Here is a 20773-nt window from a genome sequence, read left to right on the forward strand (position 1 = left end):
GAGAGAGGGAGGAGACACAGAATCCAAAGCAGGCTCCAGGCTCTCAGCTGTCAGCACAGAGCCCGATGTGGGGCTTGAACCCATGAATCATAAGATCATGACCTGAGCTGAAGTCGAATGCTTAACCCACTGAGCCACCCAGGTGCCCCTTTAATTGCCTACTTAAAGAAAAAGATTTTCAAACTGGCTCACAAAGCAAAACTTATCTCTATGCAAATTAAAGAAAAATACCTAAAACATTATGATGCAAAAATGCTAAAAATAAAGGGCAAATGGGCAAAGATACATGAGGCAAGTGGAAACAACAACAAAAAACAAATAAGAACTGAAAGCCAGGTATCAGGCAAAGTAGAATCAAGACAACAAAAGAATGAAATCTGACAAATGAGGATACTTCGTAAAGCTAAAAGTCACAATCTGTAATTAAGATACAGAATTATGATTATATATGCATTAAGCAACACCGCACCCACCTATATAAACTACAGATGATGCAAAGAGAAATAGAACACACTAATAATAGAAGACTTTAACACACAGGTCTGTGGACACAGTAATATAAAAGAGCTAAGCAACATAATCAATAAGGTAGACTTTATGCATATATATTAAATACTATAAGAATGAGACTAGAAAACATACCTTATTTTCATGCACATATGGAATAGTCAGAAAAACTGATAATGTGGGACTAAAAAAGTCAGTAAATTTCATGAAGTAGAACTACTAAAAATAACATTGACTGCCATGCACTAAAATTATAAATTAAAAAAAAAAAACACCTAAAAATTTAAAAATTTTCTATTAATAGTTCTTGGTAAAGAAAAATGCAGGGGCGCCTGGGTGGCTTAGCCGGTTAAGCGGCTGACTTTGGCTCAGGTCATGATCTCACAGTTTGTGAGTTCGAGCTCTGAGTCAGGCTCTGTGCTGACAGCTCTGAGCCTGGATCCTGCTTTAGATTCTGTGTGTCTCAAAACTAAGTGTTTAAAAAAAAGAAAAAGAAAAATGTAAACAGAATTACTTGAAACAACAATAAAACGAGCAGTAAAGATAAGAATCTATTAAATGTATTTAAAACAGTGATCAGAGGGGCGCCTGGGTGGCACAGTCGGTTAAGTGTCCGACTTCAGCCAGGTCACGATCTCGCGGTCCGTGAGTTCGAGCCCCGCGTCGGGCTCTGGGCTGATGGCTCAGAGCCTGGAGCCTGTTTCCGATTCTGTGTCTCCCTCTCTCTCTGCCCCTCCCCCGTTCATGCTCTGTCTCTCTCTGTCCCCAAAATAAATAAACGTTGAAAAAAAAAATTAAAAAAAAAAACAAAAAAAAAACAGTGATCAGAGAAAAACTATGGCTTTAAACACTCAGAGTACCTAAGGTAAAAGAATGAAAATGAATCAAATTCTCAATCAAATAGCTAGAAAAAGAATACAGCAAGCCAAAAGAGAACACAAGGAAGGAAGTAACAAAAGTAGAACTAACATTAATGAAATAGACACAAAATTACAGATTTAATTAATGAGTCAAAATATTGATTCTTTGGGAAAACATGAACAAAATAGACATACCACTAGCTACCTTTTTCAAGGAAAGAAACATTGAAAGTACACATATACAAAATACAAAATATCAAGGGGTAAATAACCATTGATGAAGAAATTTAAAAATTAAAAGAAATTTGTACACCTCTATATAAATAAATTTGAAAACCTAGATAAAATTGATAATTTTGTACGGAAACATAGTCTACCAAAATTGAACCTAGTATAAAGAGGAAATTTCATGGAACGGAGAAAATGATCAATAAACTACTTCACAAAAAAGCACCACACCTAGACAGTTTCACAGAGAAATTCTACCAAACTTGCAGGGAGGACATAGTCCCAATGTTGTACAAATTGTTTCAAAGCACTGGACATGAAAGAAAACTTCTAACTCATTTTCATTAAGTATAACATGTATATCTAACCTGATAAAGATAGCACAAGAAGGAGCGCCTGGGTGGCTCAGACAGTTAAGCATCAGACTTCATTCAGCTCAGGTCATGATCTCATGTTCTGTGAGTTTGAGTTCTCTCTCTCTATCCCTTCCCACTTGCACTCTCTGTCTCTCAAAAGCAAACGAACATTAAAAAAATAAAAATAGGGGTGCTGGGTGCCTCAGTTGGTTAAGCATCTGCCTTCGGCGCGGGTCATGATCTCATAGTTTCTGACTTTGAGCCCCACGTTGGGCTCTCTGCTGTCAGCACAGAGCCTGCTTCAGACCCTCTGTCCCCCTGCCCCACTCTCTCTCTCTCTCTCTTAAAAATAAACTTAAAAAATTTTAAAAAAATAAAGAAAAAATAAAAATAAGAAAATAAAACTAGCACAACTTCTCATGAAAAAGATAGTATAAGAAAATTAAAGATTAGTAACACTTATTAATATCAACACAAAGACATTGTCTAAAATATTAGTGAATAGATTCCAACTCACATTAACAGTCCACCATGACCAAAATGTGTGTACTAAAAACACAAAGATGCTTTAATTTTAGGACTTCATTTAAAAGAATTCATAATAATGGGTTTAAGGAGAAAATTCATATGATTATCTCCATAAATACTGACAAAACCTTTGACAAAATTCAATACCATTCCTTATAAAAAAATATCCAAGAAAATAGGAAGTACGTGAATACTTCCTTAATATGATAAAATATTCACACTTCAATCCTAAAACCAGTATATTCATTAATGGGAAAACACTAAAGTCATTCCTACTAATGCCAGAAACAAAGTATGTCCAATATTTCCATTACCATTTAACATTTTACTAGAAGTATTAAGCCAAACAACTGGAGAAAAAAAAAGTCATTAACAACTGGAGAAGAAGAAATAAAACTGTTGATATGCAGATGACATGACAGGATGTTCAGAAAACTCTAAAGAATCAGTGTAAATAACTCAAAGAATAAAAAAATCCAGTAAAGTAGCTTTCATATACATTAATGGTAGTTGGTTAGAAGCTATAGTAAAGGGAAAAAAACTTTAATAGCAACAAAAAATACATTTAGAATAACTTAAGAAATGTAGAAAACTTAAATGAAGAAAACTATAAAACATTCCTGAGAGATAAAAAAACAGAACTGAAGAAACAGAAAGGCATCTCTCATTTTTGAATAGAACTCAACATCATAAAAATAATTATTCTTCTTAAGTTAACTTGTAAATTAATGTGATGCCAATAAATATACCAAGTTTTCTTCTCAAAGCTGGAAAAGGTGATACTAAACTCATTTCGAAAAATAAACATGCAAGAAAGTTAGGAAAACACTGAAAGAGAGAGTTATACGGTAGTGGTATTAGCCCTACTGTGTATCAAAATATACTACAAAGCCTCAATAATTAAAACATTGCAGGAAATAGCATGGGGCTGCTAAATGGCCTATAATAGAAGGTCTAGAACCAAGCACACACAGAAATTCAGTGTATAATAAAGATCTTATCTCAAATCACTGTTTCTTTTTAAAAAAAAAAATTTTTTTTCAACGTTTATTTATTTTTGGGACAGAGAGAGACAGAGCATGAACGGGGGAGGGGCAGAGAGAGAGGGAGACACAGAATCGGAAACAGGCTTCAGGCTCTGAGCCATTAGCCCAGAGCCTGACGCGGGGCTCGAACTCACGGACCGCGAGATCGTGACCTGGCTGAAGTCGGACGCCAAACCGACTGTGCCACCCAGGCGCCCCTCGAATCACTGTTTCAAAAAGATTTTTAAATAAATGGTATTGGGACTAAATATTTAGAAAAAGATAATAGTAAGTCCATATTCCACATCCTACACAAGATAAACTCAGATCATACACATACTAGAAAAAATATGGGTGAATTCCTCTGTAACCTAAGTGTAGGAAAAGCCTTTCAAATTTTGCCTCAAAACCCAGATGCAATAAAGTAAAAGATTTATGTATTTGATAATATTTAAAAAAAAAAAAAACGTTCCATGACCAAAAATTACCATAAGTAGAGTTGAAAGGCAAATGTAAACTGGGAAAAAAGAGTTTGTAACTTGTAGCACAGAGAGAAGGCTATCACTGTTAATGCAGAGAGAACTTTAAAACACTGAATAGAAAAAAGGTTTAAAAATCTAATAGAAAAATGGGCAAAAGATAATAAATAATTCATAAACATGACAGATATGAAAGATACTCTACTTAAGAGAAATGCAAACTGAAACACTCTGAGATTCCACTTCCCATCTATTAGACTGGCAAAAATTCAAAACGTTGACAATATATTCTGTTAGTGACGCTATGAGGAAATATTCACCCTCATATTATTATGGCATATATTACGGTCAGAATGGTTCATCCTCATAGAGGGGAATGTGGCGATATTTAACAAAATTACACATGCAGTCAACCTTCAGCCCTGCAGTCTGATTTCTAGGAATTTATCCTGAAGATAAACCTTCAACAACACTGAAATATTCATACACAAGTCTATTCATTGCAGCATTATCTGTAATGGCAAAACACTGAACACTATGCAAATGCTCAAACAGGAAATTGATTGAGCAACTTTGTGGTACACACAAGGAGAACAACGCCGCTGTGGAGAGAGAACTGTGAACTGATATGGAACGAATTCCAGAATAAATTAAGTAGAAGGCAAAGGCAACAAAGAATATACAGAATGCTACCTTTTGTGTCGGAAAGAAATGGAAATTAAAAAAAAATGCATATGTCTGCTTAATTTTGCAAAAATAAGCACAGGAAGGATAAATCAGACTATCAAGCATCAAAATAATAAATGGTAACAAAGGACTATAATCCGTTAACTAGAATAAGAGTCTAGTGAGTCCATGATGCTAATCAATCATTCAGAACAGGGAAAATTCTTCCTTATAGCAGAATGTTGATAGAAAAGTGGAGTGGTTTTTTCAAATCACCATTTACAGCCATCATAGTAATAATTGATTTGGGCAGAAATGATCAATGTATATGAGTGAAAATGAGTGAAAGTTTGATAAGGAAAAGAATATTTACATGGATTTGAAGTATCTCTCTGTAAAAGTTTTTACTAACTACAAAACGAAAAATAGTAACAATAGGAAAGAAACTTAGGGGACTCCACTTAACCAAGTGGTTGAAGTTAACACAATCAGTAATGGGACAAATAGATACCATTACTTCCTGTGATGCACTGAGAATGACAAAGTATCATTTATGTAGTATTCCTGTCAATACTGAATCTACCATGAGGATACATCAAACAAACTCAGACTGAGGGACGTTTTACATTAATTGGCCTATACTCTTAAAGGTGGAGAGAACTACTCCAGATCATCAAGAACTCAGAAGACATGACAACTAAATGCAGAGCAATCATCTGCTCTGGAAATTGGACTGGAAAAAAAAATTGTTACAAAGAACAATATGGGGACAGTTGGTGAAACTGGAATGGAGACTATGGGTTAAATAAAGTTTTTATTAATGTAAAATTTCATCAATTTGATGAATGAATTGTCTTTAAAAACTTTTAATGTGTGCTTATTTTTGAGAGAGAGAGAGAGAGAGAGAGTGAGAGAGAGAGAAGGCAAGGGGCAGAGAGAAAGGGAAACACAGAATCCAAAGCAGGCTCCAGGCTCTGAGCTGTCAACACAGAGCCAGATGTGGGGCTCAAACTCACAAACCACGAGATCATGACCTGAGCCAACCAAATCAGATGCTTAACCAACTGAGCCACCTAGGTGCCCCAATGAATGAATTGTCCTAAGAGAATTCTATGTTAAAAGAAAAAAATGCCCTTGGTCTTAGGAAATACACACTGAAGTGTTCAAGAGTAAAGGAGTGTGATATATGCATATACTCTCAAATTGTTCAGAGAAAAATGTTCGATATAACAAGCAGAGAATGGTAAAGCAAACGTAGCAAAATGTTAACAACTGGTAACCTGGGTAAGAGGTATATGAAAGTTTTTTCTTATAATTTCTTATAAATTTGAATTTTTTTCAATGAAGTTAAAAATTATTTTTCCAAACTGACAGTTTGAATACTGGTATATTATTGTGATGTATATTTCTTTAATTATGTGTAAGGGTGACTAAGCTTTCATATGTTTATTTACATTTGAATATCTCCTTTCATACATTGCTTATTCATACACTTTACCTATTTTTCTATTGTGTTTTTCATGTTTTTTCTCACTGAATTTGTATGACTTTTATGGAAAAAATTTTCTTTCTGTCATGTATGCCCCATGTATGAGTTTGACGCTAATTTTTTGACTTAGTTTATGGTGTTATTGTTGTTATTGTTGTTATAAAGAACAAAAATTCTCAATTTTTATGCAATCAAATTTACCAATCTTTTATGGTTTCTGAGTTAAATCCTGCCTGAAAAGGATTAAGCCACCGTAGTTTAATTGCTATGAATTATTGTGTTGATGACTTCTAAATTTTAATCTCAGTCTAACCTCTTTTCTAAGATACAGACTCCTAAACAGTGGCCCGGCTCAGTATCTCTATTTAGACATCTCACGGGTGTCTCACACTGAATATATGTAAAATGAAACCCATGATATTATCTCCTCAAATTGCTCCCTTCTCCAGTACATTTGTAGTACAAATTCTCTGCTGAGTCAAACAGGGTGCAAAAGCGTGTAATTTTGAAATATACTGCCTAATTTTCTTTCAAGAAGGTTGTATCGATTTATGTTCACACTGGGAATGCAGCTCTACTGCCTTGTCTCCATGGCCTTGTCAACAGGGGAAGGAATCAAACTTTTGGATATCTGAAATGTGATAGATTACAATTTTGTAATCTGAGAAACAAAAAATAGTACTTTGGTATAGTTTTGTGTTTCAGTTATTCTGAAAAAGCTGCAACAGATTTTCATATGTTTAAGAGCAATCTGAATTTGTTTACTGCCCATTTTTTGGTTAGATCATTGGTCTAGGTTATTGAACAACAGGATCTCTTGCTATATTAGAGTATTTACTGTGATAGGATATTTACTGTGATAGCTGCAAAACAGTTTGCACTGTTTTTTTAAAAAATGTTTTTTGAACTTATTTTTGAGGGAGCACGAGTAGGGGAGAGGCAGAGAGAAGTGGGGGACAAAGGATCCAAAGTGGGCTCTGTGCTGACAGCAGTGAGCCTGATGCAGGGCTTGAACCCATGAACCACGAGATCATGACCTGAGCCAAAGTCGGATGTTCAACCCACTGAGCCACTAAGATGTCCCTGTCTTTTTTTTTTTTTTTTTTTTATGTTTAATTTTGAGAGAGAGAGAGAGAGAGAGAGACAGAGCATGAGTGGGGGAGGGGTAGTGAGAGAGGGAGACACAGAATTGGAAGCAGGCTCCAGGCTGTGAACTGTCAGCACAGAGACCAAGGTGGGGCTCAAACTCACGGACTGTGAGATCGTGACCTGAAGTCGGATGTTTAACCGACTGAACCACCCAGGCACCCCCGCCTTTTTTAAAGGATTTTATTTTTAACTAATTGTGAGGCTCGAATTCACAACCCTGATATCCAGAGTCGCAATGCTACTGACTGAGCCAACCAGGCACTCCCTGCTTTGTCTTTAACTTTTGTCTGGCTACTGTTATTTTGTTCTACCATGCAAAAATTTTTTATTTTTATGTAGCCAAATCTATCAATATTTTCTTCTATGCCTTCTGGATTAGTCAATTAGAAAGGCCTTTCTCATTTCAAGATTAAAAAGGAATAGCTCCATGTCATCTTCTAATATTTTCATGGTTTCATGTTGTATGAAATGAAATCTTTGATCCATAGGAGGTTATCCTGGTGGAGAGAAGAGTGACTGATATTAAAGTGTAAAAGGGCTTTGCTTAAAGCCCTTTAATTGTTTTCTGTTGCTCTTAAGATTAAATTTCAAATTCTTAACATGGTCTATTAACTCCAGTGTGAACGGGCTCTGGTCTTTCTGTAAAATCGTTATGTAATGTCTTCCCTTTTGCTCTCTGGGTCTCACTGGGTTTCTTTCAGTTTCTCAATCTAGTTATGCTTTTTCATGTCTCAGAATTTGGCTTGATCTGTTCCAGAACCAAAGTTAAATCTGTCTGTAATATACTGCTAAATCAGATTTTAATAGTATAGGCTTCTTCTTTGTAGTACCTATTAATTATAATTAATTATTTGTGTGATTATGCATTAATGGCTATCCTCTCTGCTAGATTATAACCTCCATGAGAACACTCTGGGCATCTTGTTCACTACCATATCTCATCATTATCTTTATTAATGAATTAATAAACTGAATACAGTTTATTAATGAATCAATGAACTGTTTTCTGACTTATAAACTAGTTTATGAATATGGCTAGGGAGAATCAAATCCCTAAACTTTAACTTTTGCTGACAGAACATAAAATTGGCCTTTAAATAAAAACCAGGCTGAGAATTGATAATAACTTATTTCTTTGATATTATAAGTTAGAATCCACAGTAAATACCCAAACAGGTACATGTTAGTTAGCAGAACGTGAACTCATATTGCTCTCCTGACAAATACATTATGAATGCATTCAAACCACCAAGTATAACTCACCTCTTGAAAGTTATGTTGAGTGAACTTGTCTGCTATCCTTAGCAACTCACGACATGAATGTGTGTCAGCAAAAGCCCGAATGCCCAGGCAATTAGAAGGATCTAATTGTCTCTTTAAGAATTCACAGCAGGCTTCCTGTATTTCTGCCAACTGGAGGAGGCAAGCAGCTGGCAGAAGGGTCTGAACATTGCCCTCTTCCACAGTTATCTGGGAGGTATACGCAAAGTCAATCAGTAGTTCCATAGCCCTCTCATCTATGTCTCGGATCACTACTTCCGTCTGACGGCTTTCTGCCAATTCTCCTGTAAACATAGCTCGGAAGTAGGGACTGCAGGCTGACAAAATGACTCGATGGGCATATATCTTCTTAGCGCCCACAACTAGCACCACATCGCATAGCTCCCGATGCTTTCTCAGAAGGTTAATCACTTCCAAGGTTTGTCGAGGGTGCTTGTCTGAAATATAGGGCATGCGGGCGGGTTGGGGAACCCCTTCTGGCAGTTTATTGGGGTCTCCAAGGGTGCAGCGGCTTGTTACATCCATTCCAGTCTCTCCTGGTCGAATGTTGGTACACCTACAGGAATGGGGGAAGGAGGGAGAAGAGATGATGGCAATATTATTAGAAACTCACTTTCGCCATAAAGTGTTCATAAGTAAAGAGATAAAGAAACCTGCAGGTAATCAAAAGGGAGAACTAAGTCCCCAAAGGGCTTCCATTCTAAGAACACGGGAACTCATAAACTTCCTTAAAGTCTTCTGAAAAACAGCATTAATGCCAAATCAGAGTACTTTCACTATGCACTCCCATAAAATAAAGGACAATTCCTTTTCCAACTCAGAAGTACTCAGACTAGAATGTCTTAGGCCACATCTTTTACAAACTACCTGTAATACATCAATAACAATTTATGAAAAACATTTGTAAATTATTCTTTCTGCACAAAACAGACCTATGGACTTTAATTCCTTAATCTGGTTTAACCAAAATGTTGATATTTCTTTTTCTACAACACAGAAATGTTTATATCTCATTATAATGGCAATATTTTAGACTTCTCTCAAGTTCAGCCAAAGTTATAAAATATAGCTCATGCTGCATGAAAAGAACAAAAAGGGAGGCCAGGGCCCCTAAAATTAACTTTATATGTAGTACTGTGTTTCCTTTATTCTAATATGCATAGTTTTCACAGTTTATACAGGCGATCACAATGGCTCTAAGTAAAAAACAAACTAAAACTAAACTAAAAAAAAAAAAAAAACTAAAAAAAAAAAATAAAATCCTAAGCACCGGTTACAAAAACTAGTGTTAACAGGATGCTACAGATAATTACTGGTGGCCAGACGTTCTTTTGTCTGTGAATGAGAGGAAAGCTTAGATAGAACTTTGTAACATTAAAGAAAACTGAGGTATGGACAAATTATATGGACAAATACATGCTAGACTGTCAGCTAATAAAAGCTTTGCATACGTTTAATGCAACATTTACACTACTAAGAAGTTATTAAACGAACCATATGACTTATAAGTGAGGAAATATAGTAAATAACTATGTAGTTAATCACATTAGTTTGTTCCTAGAAAGGGAAAGAATCAAACCAAATATTTTAGAAGCCATTCACAGGGAGAAATGAGTTAAAATTCCCCCCCCCCCCCTTGTATAAGTTCAACCATAGATGTCTCAAAAATATTTTACCATATCTTAAATTAAGATTTTCTTTTTCCCTTCAAGTCTAACCACTCTGAGGGTTGGGTACTATGGCTACTCTGTACCAGCAGCATAAAGTTTCATACACTGTAGAAAAGATGGGCCTGGGTTGAAATGCTAGTACTGACAATTACTGGGCAAGTTACTTATCCTCTGTAATCCTCAATTTCTTCAGCTGTAAAATGGGCATCTATCCTATATTGGCAAAGATTAAAGGAGATAATGCACATAAAAGCTTCCAGTTCAGGGCTTGCTACATTTTAAATTGCAGCTATTGTAGTAACAGAATTATTACGTTCCTTTCCAATGAGGTCATTATGCTTATCCATATTAGAAATCAAGTCTGAGTTGATATGCTTCAATCAATATTTAAATAAATTTTGAATTAATAGTAATCCAGCAAGTCTGGATTGAAGTTTACCTTTACTTAGAAATCTTTTCTTCATAGTTTATGAACATTCAAGTGGGAAAGAAGATGGCAGGTGAAATAGTTTTTTAGTAGGATTCTTAGGAGCTTCTGTACAAAGATTTTGTTAGACTAATTTGGGGACAGAGATATTAAATCTGACAATAAGCCTTATTTGTTTAAAAATACCATATATTTCCAACTGTTCCCACCAAATCAGTCAGAAGCAAGGAAGGTTTATTATGGTTACAAAAGAAATATATAGGTCCATAAATAGACATTCCTCACTTTACAAATGAATACTTTTCCCAACATTTAATTTTATGTTAGGTATTTGGAGGCTTATATACTTCTGTAGCAAGAGTGCTGTAAATGGGGGCTAGGTTTAGTTGTAAAATAAACTCAGTGTGTCATAAGCAGCACTGAAAAAATGAAACATAAGAAAAAATATTGGCATATATTCCCTTTAGTTCACTGTTTCAACTGTGTGTTGTATACACACAGATTCATATATATCCATATAATTGGGTCCCTTTGTAAGCTCTATGTTATAGCAATAAATTTAAAAGCCACTGACACAGAGTTCTGACCTGAATTTTGAAGTCTGAAGACACAAAGGCCAAGAGGTTCAAGGAGAAGGAAAAGAACATTTCTCGTTTTGGGACTGATTAAGGGTTTGTTGTTGCTGTTGTGTTTGGTGGCTTTTGAGTGGGATGATGGCTGGAGCTCGGGAAGCTACTCTTACACGCAGACTTTGGAAGTCTGTAAGTTGGGCATTTCCTGTATATGTAAGTATGTGTTACCCTAACTGTGCTAAAGGACACCCTCTTGAGAGGCTGTAATAATTATTTTCCTTTAAAAAGGGATCTGGAAAAAAAGAGGGTGACAGCTCTGTAAATTTTTCAAATTTGATACACACAACATCATAGGATCAGGGTATATGTGTGTTAATAAATTTTACATGTTAATGTTCTCCAGAAATCTTTAAATACTTTTTTTTAGGTGTTTATTTATTTCTGAGACAGAGAGAGACAGAGCATGAGTGGGGGAGGGGCAGAGAGGAGGGAGACACAGAATCTGAAGCAGGCCCCAGGCTCTGAGCTGTCAGTACAGAGCCTGACATGGGGCTTGAACTCACAAACCGTGAGATCGTGACCCGAGCTGAAGTAGGTCGCTCAACAGACTGAGCCACCTAGGCGCCCCATCCAGAAACCTTTAAATATGAAAAGCAACCTTGCTTGCTTGTCATAATTTGTTACCTAGCTTGAAGAATGGAGATTGAGATTTGAAATAGAATGCATCATCAGATCATCTAGCATAATACCCTCCTTTAACAGATGAAGGAACTGATTTGGTTAGGTGACTTCTTTAAAATCATGAAGCTTTCTTTGAGTAGCACAGGTCTCCTGATACTCTAGGATAAACTACAACTATCTCCTGGGGCACTGTGAACATTTAATAACGTGACTGATGTGAACGCTGGGTTAGGGAAAGAAGGGAGATGTAGAATTATTTAACAATTCAAAGTAAGATTTTCAGTTTTTTTCCTTATGGATATCCAAATTTCTGTACAACTTTTTAAAGCCCAGAAAGCTACAGTTAAACGCAGATTATTTTGGTCTAGTCATCATGAAGAACTTCACCAGTGGACTATCAGAAGAGTCAAGTAACTTGGTAAAAGGACCACAAAAATGAATGTCAGGCTTAAGGAAAATAGCATAACAAAATTGAACCTAAGTCTTTCCTTTTCCAGCTTAAAAAAACCTGGGATGGTCTAAGAAATTTTCAGAATTATCTCTAAACATTTCTAAAATAGTCAAAGGTTATTACCTTTTAAAAAGTGATTCCAGGTAATATATAAGAGAAGCAAGTTTATACCTTATGTTCATATTTCATATGTAGAAATTGAGGTGTTAACTTCCTAGGTAAATGCCACAAACTTAAATTGACAAATAATTATAATGAAGATATTCAGATTTTCATAATTATTACACTGTATCTACCAGCATGAAAAAATCTATGCTCCTCTAAGTTGGTAATTATTCTTTTAACACATATTTACTAATTGCATATAATTTACAAAGCAGTTTGTTTGAAGTGAGAAAAAAATCAAAGGAATATAAAGAGGCAATCAGGGAATCTATCTAGAAGAGGGGATACATGAATAACCAGAGAAAGGGCAATCAGGATACAAATTGTGGTCAGAAAGGCAAAAATCGGTATAGTATTTGTTTATACTGGGAAGATCCTAGATCTGATTGGCATAAGCTACAAGGTTACTTCAAGGGGATGTATTTTTGTTGTGAAGTAGGAATATTACATTGGGTTATTCTGGAACTTAGGTGAAATATCCCATACCCATGGTCCAGATCATTATATTTGTTTCTGATTCTACACTCACTAAGCAGTCTTCTCATGAATAATTCTTCCAGAGATATCATGTTATTTAAAAGGAGGCATAGGTGACTCTGAGTTTTAGGTCACCCTCATGTGAGTCTCACAGACTTAATCATCTATATTGAGAGAGTCTAACATCTGGCCTTCAGGGGACAGTTATCAGTTTACTACCCCTAAAGCTGTAGCATGGACAGGAACTACGGTATAATAAAACACCTGTGTTGAGAGGGTCCCCTGGGAAGGAGAGACTAGAAAAGGACATTTTGGGAAGAAGAAACTACATTTACATTACAAAGGCACAACCTGAAAACAAAGAACATAGTTTTTCCTTTCTCCAACAGGAACCTGTTTTCCAAAGTACTTATAAATTCAAGCTTTCTGTGCTTGGCCTTAGCCCACAGGTGATTCTGTATTCTAGAACACAAACTGTTCATAATTCCTGACATCTGGTAGAAACAGCACCATTTATGCTTGGTAATTTACAGACTGAAAAAAGCTGAGCAGTTAAAGGATAATTTTTGCCACCATGTAAATAATCAAGGAAGCTTTTAATCACAATGCTTAATGATGCCTTGTACATGGTAGATGCTGAAAGAATAAATCACACGGTTAACAGTGGTGCAATCAAGCTTCTTTTAAAAAGAGCCAACATTAAAGACAAGATAAATTCAAAAATTCCTATTTTAATATTGACATTGCATGTTGAAATGAAAACATTTTTGTTGTAACCATAATGATGTACATAAAGACAGTATTGTTGAACTTAGATATAAACAATTTTTTATTTCACCTACATACAATAAGGAAGCTAATTTCCACATCTCTGTCTTTTCATTTAAAAGTATACCATAGCAAGAAAAAAAAAAAAAACCTGTGCTGTTAATTATTGTATGAGTACAGATTCTGACTTTTAATAATGGGTAATTTCTATGAGCACTGGGTGTTGTAGGTAGGTGATGAACCCTGGGAATCTACCCCCAAAACCAAGAGCACACTGTACACACTACATGTTAGCCAATTTGACAACAAATTATATTTAAAAAAAAATAACAGGTAGTTTCTATACTTTTATCAGTGGTCTGGTTTGCAAACTTGCTAAGAATTCCCTTAAATGAGGTCATTCTCCAAAGGTCTGTCCTCCCTGCTCTCTATACACATTCTTAGGGGGACCTCGTCTAACCTCATGGTTCCCATCATCCATATGTGAATGGCTAAAAGGGCCTTATCTTCTGTCTGAATAAATTCTGAATTTGGATCCATATGAATGTCTTGTATCACACAAGTGAAAATATCTCAATGATATATCTAAAACTGATTCCTTGATTCTCTACCTTCCTCCTTGTCTCTCTTCTAGCCTTCCCCAGATTAATAAAAAGCAATTTCACTCTTCCAGTTTCTCAGGCCAAAAATCTTGGGCCTCTTCCCTTCCACACACCCTCAAACCCAATCCATCAGCAAATCCTGTCATTCTAGCTCCAAATAATATCTAGATTCCAACTATTTCTCTACATCTTCACCAGCCCCACCCTAATTCAGGCTATTCTCACCCTTTTTTAATATTGTAATAGTCTCATAAATAGTCTTCTTGCTTCCACCTTTGCCAATTTATATTCTCTTCTCTAAAGAACCTAACTGATCGTTTAGAAAAGTCAGATTACACCACTCCTCTGCTTAAAATGCTTTAAATATTCAGTCAAAAACAAAGAATATAAGGTTTACCAGCTTCGACATGACTCTTCCCCTGGCTCGCTCTCTGAATTCATCTCCTATTGCTTTCCTCTTGCCCATTGTTCTCTAGTCACACAGACTTACCTTGATATTTTCTGGGACATACCAAGACTTCTCTTGCTTCAGACTCTTATTCCTTCTTCCTGAAAGTTTCTTCCCCCAAATATTTATGAAGCTCACTCTGTCATTTCTTTCAGATCTCTGCTCAAATGCCAACTTATCACACAACTGTAGGGGCCAAGGGCAGGCCATCTAAAGATGGGACACTTTGGCATGAACATTGAGTTAAAAGCAATCCTGGGTCACCTGGGTGGCTCAGTCGCTTAAGGATCTGACTCTTGGTTTCAGCTCAGGTCATGATCTCAGTTCATGAGTTCAAGACCCACATCGGGCTCTGTGCTGGCAGTGTGGAGCCTACTTGGGATTGATTCTCTGTCTCCCTCTCTCTCTCTGCCCCACCCCTGTTCTCTTTTAGTAAATAAACTTAAAAAAATATATTTTATATATTTACATATATATATATGTAAATAAAAGCAATCCAAACCCAGCAGATTCAGAAAAAGCTCTTCACCTCCCCTTCAACTGCCTGCTTTACCAGGAAGACAGCTATTGACAGAGATTTCTCTTTATCTAAGAAACTAATCTGCAGAATAGGATACCTTTGTTTTCCAAACATCTTTCCCTTCTAATGGTCTTTCTCCCCTTTGTACCCTCAGTCCAATAAGGACTTAACTTGCCTTAGCTCACATAAGCATCATGTTGCCTATCTTTGGGATTTCCATGTCTGTGTGGATTCCCTCTACAGATGCTATTGAATTTGATTTCCTCATTGTCTCATTGTTAATTTGATTCTAAGTCCAGCTTGAAGGACCTCGAAGGGCAGAGGAAATTCCTTCTCCCCAACACACCTTATATGAAATAGTATCTCTTATTTCTACCACTCTATACCCTTTAATTTTCTTCATAAATATATTCCCTCCTGACATACTATATTGGCTTTATTGCCTAATTAGAATATAAGATCAATGAGAACAAGGCCCTTGTTTTCTTTTGCTCACTGCTATATCCCAATACCGGGGTCTAGTGTTCACTAAATTGTTGTTAAATGAATTCAACTTTTCTTTCTGCCAAAATAAATTATACCCTCTGAACTCTTGTCTCATTCTCTCAAAACCAGGTTTGTAGCCAGGCAAGCTTGTAGCCAGGTTCAAACCTTACCTCCATTACTTATTAGGTATAATCTTGGGCAAATTGCTTAACTTCTTGATCCTCAAGATAATTATTTGTAACATAGGGATAATTACACTTACCTCACAAAGAGTGACAGTGTTGGGATTTGTCTGAATGTAGGTCCTCTGACTTTGAAGTCAGTGCCTTACAATTCCAAACTATCTTAGGCAACTGGATTGAGTGTTTGAAACAGAAATGACTCTGGTAATCTGATTTATGTGGTTGTCATTCTTAGAAGGGAAAAAAAAGCAAGCATATTGCCACATGGCTAGACCACACTGCCCTTTTAGGAGAATGAGAAGCAATGACAACAGGGATTACCGGTAGGCTGACACTTTAAGGAGTACCTCATTTTAAATGTTCTGAGAAGCTGTATTTAATTCTAGCAACTTAATTCTAGAAGCCATATTTAATTCTTTTTTTTTTTAATTTTTTTTAACGTTTATTTATTTTTGAGACAGAGAGAGACAGAGCATGAATGGGGGAAGGTCAGAGAGAGAGGGAGACACAGAATCTGAAACAGGCTCCAGGCTCTGCACTGTCAGCACAGAGCCTGACGTGGGGCTCGAACTCACGGACCGCGAGATCATGACCTGAGCCCAAGTCGGATGCCCAACCGACTGAGCCACCCAGGCGCCCCAAGCCATATTTAATTCTATACACTAAGTTATTTTTCCTATGGTTATGCTATTTGTTTTTGTAAATGTGTACTTTTAAAATTCTGAGCGCACGTCCTCCATTATTCTTATTACAACCACGGGATTCTACTGGCAGAAAAGCGAGTTTTTTGGTACATTTTTCTGGGCACCTTTTGAAAGGAAGTTATAAGGGTCCTAGAAATAGACTGTGTTCACACCTTGTCACATCTATATTCACAACTTCTTTGTTTGGAGTCTGATGAAATAAATACTCTAAAGAGTTGGGGGTGGGATGGTAAACTGAGGTGTGATCTGCTCCCCAGGACAGAACCCTAAGAAAGGTTTTAATTAAATCTTAGGGCGGCAAGCTTTATTGTCCAAGTAAAAATTCATCTAGAAAAACAAGAAGATCTCAAATTATTTGCTTTTTCAATCTGTGGCTTTTTATTCCAATATTGAACAAATGACATTACAAATATACACAAAAAAGAAACTGAACTCAAATAACATTTTTATTAACTTAATTTACAAGATTAATCTATATGTATTTTAAGATTTAAGGAGGCAAGTGAAAGGATTATTCTGGACTCTATCCACATTTAACAAACTAGGGAGACCAAACAGAGCTTTTGCCTTCTCCCCGAAAGACTCTGTCAATTCTGGGAAAGAATCAGTCTATCTAAAACCAAAGGGTATAAAATCTGCTGATAATAACTTTAGCAGATTTTGTATTCTTTTAGCACTGATGAAAAACATAACTTCAAGATAAATTCTTTAATACCATATTTTACCATCAACTCTCTCAAATTTTAACATAATCTTGATTTTGTTCCTCCTCTAGCCGTGTGCTTCAGGGGAAGATGACCATGTTTTTAAGGATGAATCCTGACTTCTTTCAAATCATTTAGCTGATGGCATTCTCTTACCTAAGCTGGTCATCAAATTACAGGAACAGATGTACATTCCATAATTTAGGGAGTTTCTTCTGCAGGGCATTAACAAGGAAGAATGCAGCATTCTACACTGGTAGGTGGTAGTGGGATGGGAGGCCAATTTTAGGGCAGGATTAAGCTGACACTGCACAAACTACACTGGAGAGACAGAGAACTTGGGTCCAAGATGATATTACCAAGCCACTGCATCAACCAGTCTTGGAGCCCATCCCGACCTCTGGCCTTCTGGTTATGTAAATAAAAGATTTCCATGTTGATTATGCTAGTCTGAGTCAGGACTTTCAGCCCAAAGCATTCTGATACCAAAAACATGGTAGTTAAAATGTGAAACGGTAAAATCAGCCACGCATTCTAAATTTCCTAACCAACTTGAATTTAGAAATTTACTCTTGCTTTGATTAGTAAATTAGTCTTTTTTTTAAAAATATTTTTAAAAAATGTTTATTTACTTTGATTTGAGAGACAGAGCATAAGTAGAAGAGGAGCTAGGGGGTGGGCAGAGAGTGAATCTGAAGCAGAGCTTCGTGGGGCTTGATCTCAAAAACTGGGAGATTATGACCTAAGCTGAAATCAAGAGACGCTTAACCAACTGAGCCACCCAGGCGCCCCCAACTACTCTTGTATACAGAGGGTCTTCCTCCATTATTATCATGTTTTCTAAACATGGTACTGATAGATTTAAGATCATGGTCTGAATGTGTGGCTTTTCTTTCAAATGAAATGAAAATGTGAGAAGACTAGATACTGTTCTTTACTGACTGTTCAATTCCCACTAGGCTGTTATATTCACTTTTAAAATATTGTGTTTCTTTGACACCAGATATATGAGGGTGCTTAATAAAAATTCAGGCTTCTGAGGTGCTAGAGAATCAGAATCTCTGGTGATATGACTCTAGAATCTGTATTTAGCAAGCAGGTAATTTTAAACACATTAAAATGTGAATAAATGACTGACTTAATAAAATCTGACTAATAAAATAAAAATCTCTTTTTCAGTGGAAGTCAGTTTTTACAAAAAGAATATACTGACCTAAGTTGAAGGGAAATAACAGAGTGGGGAAAGCAAGAATTCAAAATGCAGCTATAAAGGAAAAAAAAAAGTAAAACATATTGTCAAACATATAAATTAAACAAGAAGGATTCACTTACCCAAAATGTCAATAAATCTAAACAATTCTATAAGGCAAGCATCAGATATTATGGAATCAGTTTAAGAAACTATAATTACTACAATTGAATCTCTACATAGTGAGAAGAAAAAAACTGCTATTATAAATTTTCAATTATTGTTATTTTACATTCTGGGGAAGGGAACAGCATTTATTTCAGAGACAGATGCTGCTTTTGAGAAAACGAGTATTTAGGCCCTTTAATTATGAAAGGCAAGGTGAGGTCCCCCTAGAATGACAAAGACCACCAGAAGGGTTTTGCTTACAGGTTTTGTTTTGTTTTGAGATTGAAACTGAAATTGCATTTGAGTACCATCAGGAGGGCTTGTACTCTTAGTTTGCCACAGTCCCTACCACTCTGTCTTACGTGAAGCCATGCCACACATTCAATATGATCTAAAGACATTAAGATTTTGTTTTTTAACCACTTCTACTAGAGATATCAGGATTGTAACAAAGAGACTAAACTGCTCAGTATAATAAAGTAACAATAATTGAGAAGGGAGAATTATAACACAGGGGAAAGGAAAGGGGGGCACTGATAAAAATGGTGGCAGGTTGTGATCTAAGGGGAGACAGCCAGTAAGAAAATAATGAATAGTCAAAAAACTTCATTATCCCTACATTTTCAGTAAAAACCTGAAGTTTCCAATGGCAGTGGTTAATGAAGGTAAAGAAAGAGATACTGGGTATGGAGTATTTCCAAAATGAACTTTTCCTGTGACAAGAAGAGACCTTTAATGTCAGTTTAAAGTGGAAGAAGACTAGAAAATGATATATACTAATATGAAGAATGAGAAAGAGGGAGCAATTTAAAAAAATAGAGAATAAATGATGGTGCGAGATCCTTGAAGAGGGGGAGTATACAGAACCAAAATACAGAGGAATGACTCTTTGACAAAAGGTAGAAAGGCTTACATAAGAGCTCAGAGGAAGGGAGTAAGGGGGCGGAGATAATGAGGAAACAGATACATTTATTTTGTGGTAAGGAAGTATCAGGGCCTTGGGAAAGTTCATACCTCATGGCCTCTATTTTTTCTGTGAAGTTGGGGGAGCAGGCCATTGCTGGCAGTGAGAGGGGTAGTGACAGGGTCATGAGAGAATGCATAAAGGTGTGACACAGCTGCTTCAGGCAGTGAGTACGCGTTAACTGGGGAATGAGTAAGCATTAACCAGGGACCTACAGATTTACTGTTGGATAACTCTGTTGGCTCAAATAATATACGTTTTAATTGTTTATTTTTTATTTATCATTCTGAGAGACAGAGGAGAGAGAGAGAGTAGGGGGTGGGGGTAAAGAGAGAAGGGGAGAGAGAATGCCAAGCAGGCTCCACGCTGTCAGGGCACAGCCTGATGCAGGGCTCAATCCCATAAGCTGTGAGATCATGACCTGAGCTAAAATCAAGAGCTGGATGCTTAGCTGACTGAGCCACCCAGGCACCCCTGGCTCAAATAGTGTTAAAGATTCTGATTAGAGTAGCATGAATTCCCCATGGCTTCTTTTTTCCAGCAGTAATCAGCAGTCCAAATCAAGGAATATAAATGCTTGCATTAATCAAGAGTTGGGAGATGCCACACAATCTAGGGAGTTACGTGATGGCTAGAAAATGGTTGAAGTGGTTGCAGAAACAGTATGGGCAAAGGCATGTTGAACTGATAGAGTGGCGTTCCAGAGGTTATTCTCAGAAAACAAGTTATGAAGACTTATTATCCCAGAGAGAAAGTTTTTCTCAGTGTGAGTAGGAATGAATAGTCAAAATAAGTAAAGGTGAAAGTCATAAGAATGTATGTATGTATCTATGTATCTGTGTGTTTATTTATCAAAAAAATGTTTAATGTTTATTTTTGAGACAGAGACAGAGCATGAGCAGGGGCAGAGAGAGAGGGAGACACAGAATCTGAAACAGGCTCCAGGTTCTGAGCTGTCAGCACAGAGCCTGATGCGGGTCTTGAACTAAGGAACAGTGAGATCATGACCCGAGCTGAAGTTGGACGT

At 36.5% G+C, this 20773-nt stretch overlaps 1 protein-coding gene across 1 annotated transcript in view; it reads right to left on the minus strand.

Moving 5' to 3' along the window:
• The window catches only part of KLHL20 (kelch like family member 20), a 71613-nt gene that overhangs the window by 44435 nt on the left and 6405 nt on the right, over nucleotides 1–20773 (minus strand). The window contains exon 3 of the mRNA XM_045452875.1: nucleotides 8551–9124. Within this exon, the coding sequence (XP_045308831.1) occupies nucleotides 8551–9124 (574 nt within the window). The remainder of the gene's footprint in view (nucleotides 1–8550; nucleotides 9125–20773) is intronic.

Source organism: Leopardus geoffroyi, chromosome C3 (genome assembly GCF_018350155.1).
Source record: "Leopardus geoffroyi isolate Oge1 chromosome C3, O.geoffroyi_Oge1_pat1.0, whole genome shotgun sequence".
Lineage (NCBI taxonomy): Eukaryota > Metazoa > Chordata > Mammalia > Carnivora > Felidae > Leopardus > Leopardus geoffroyi.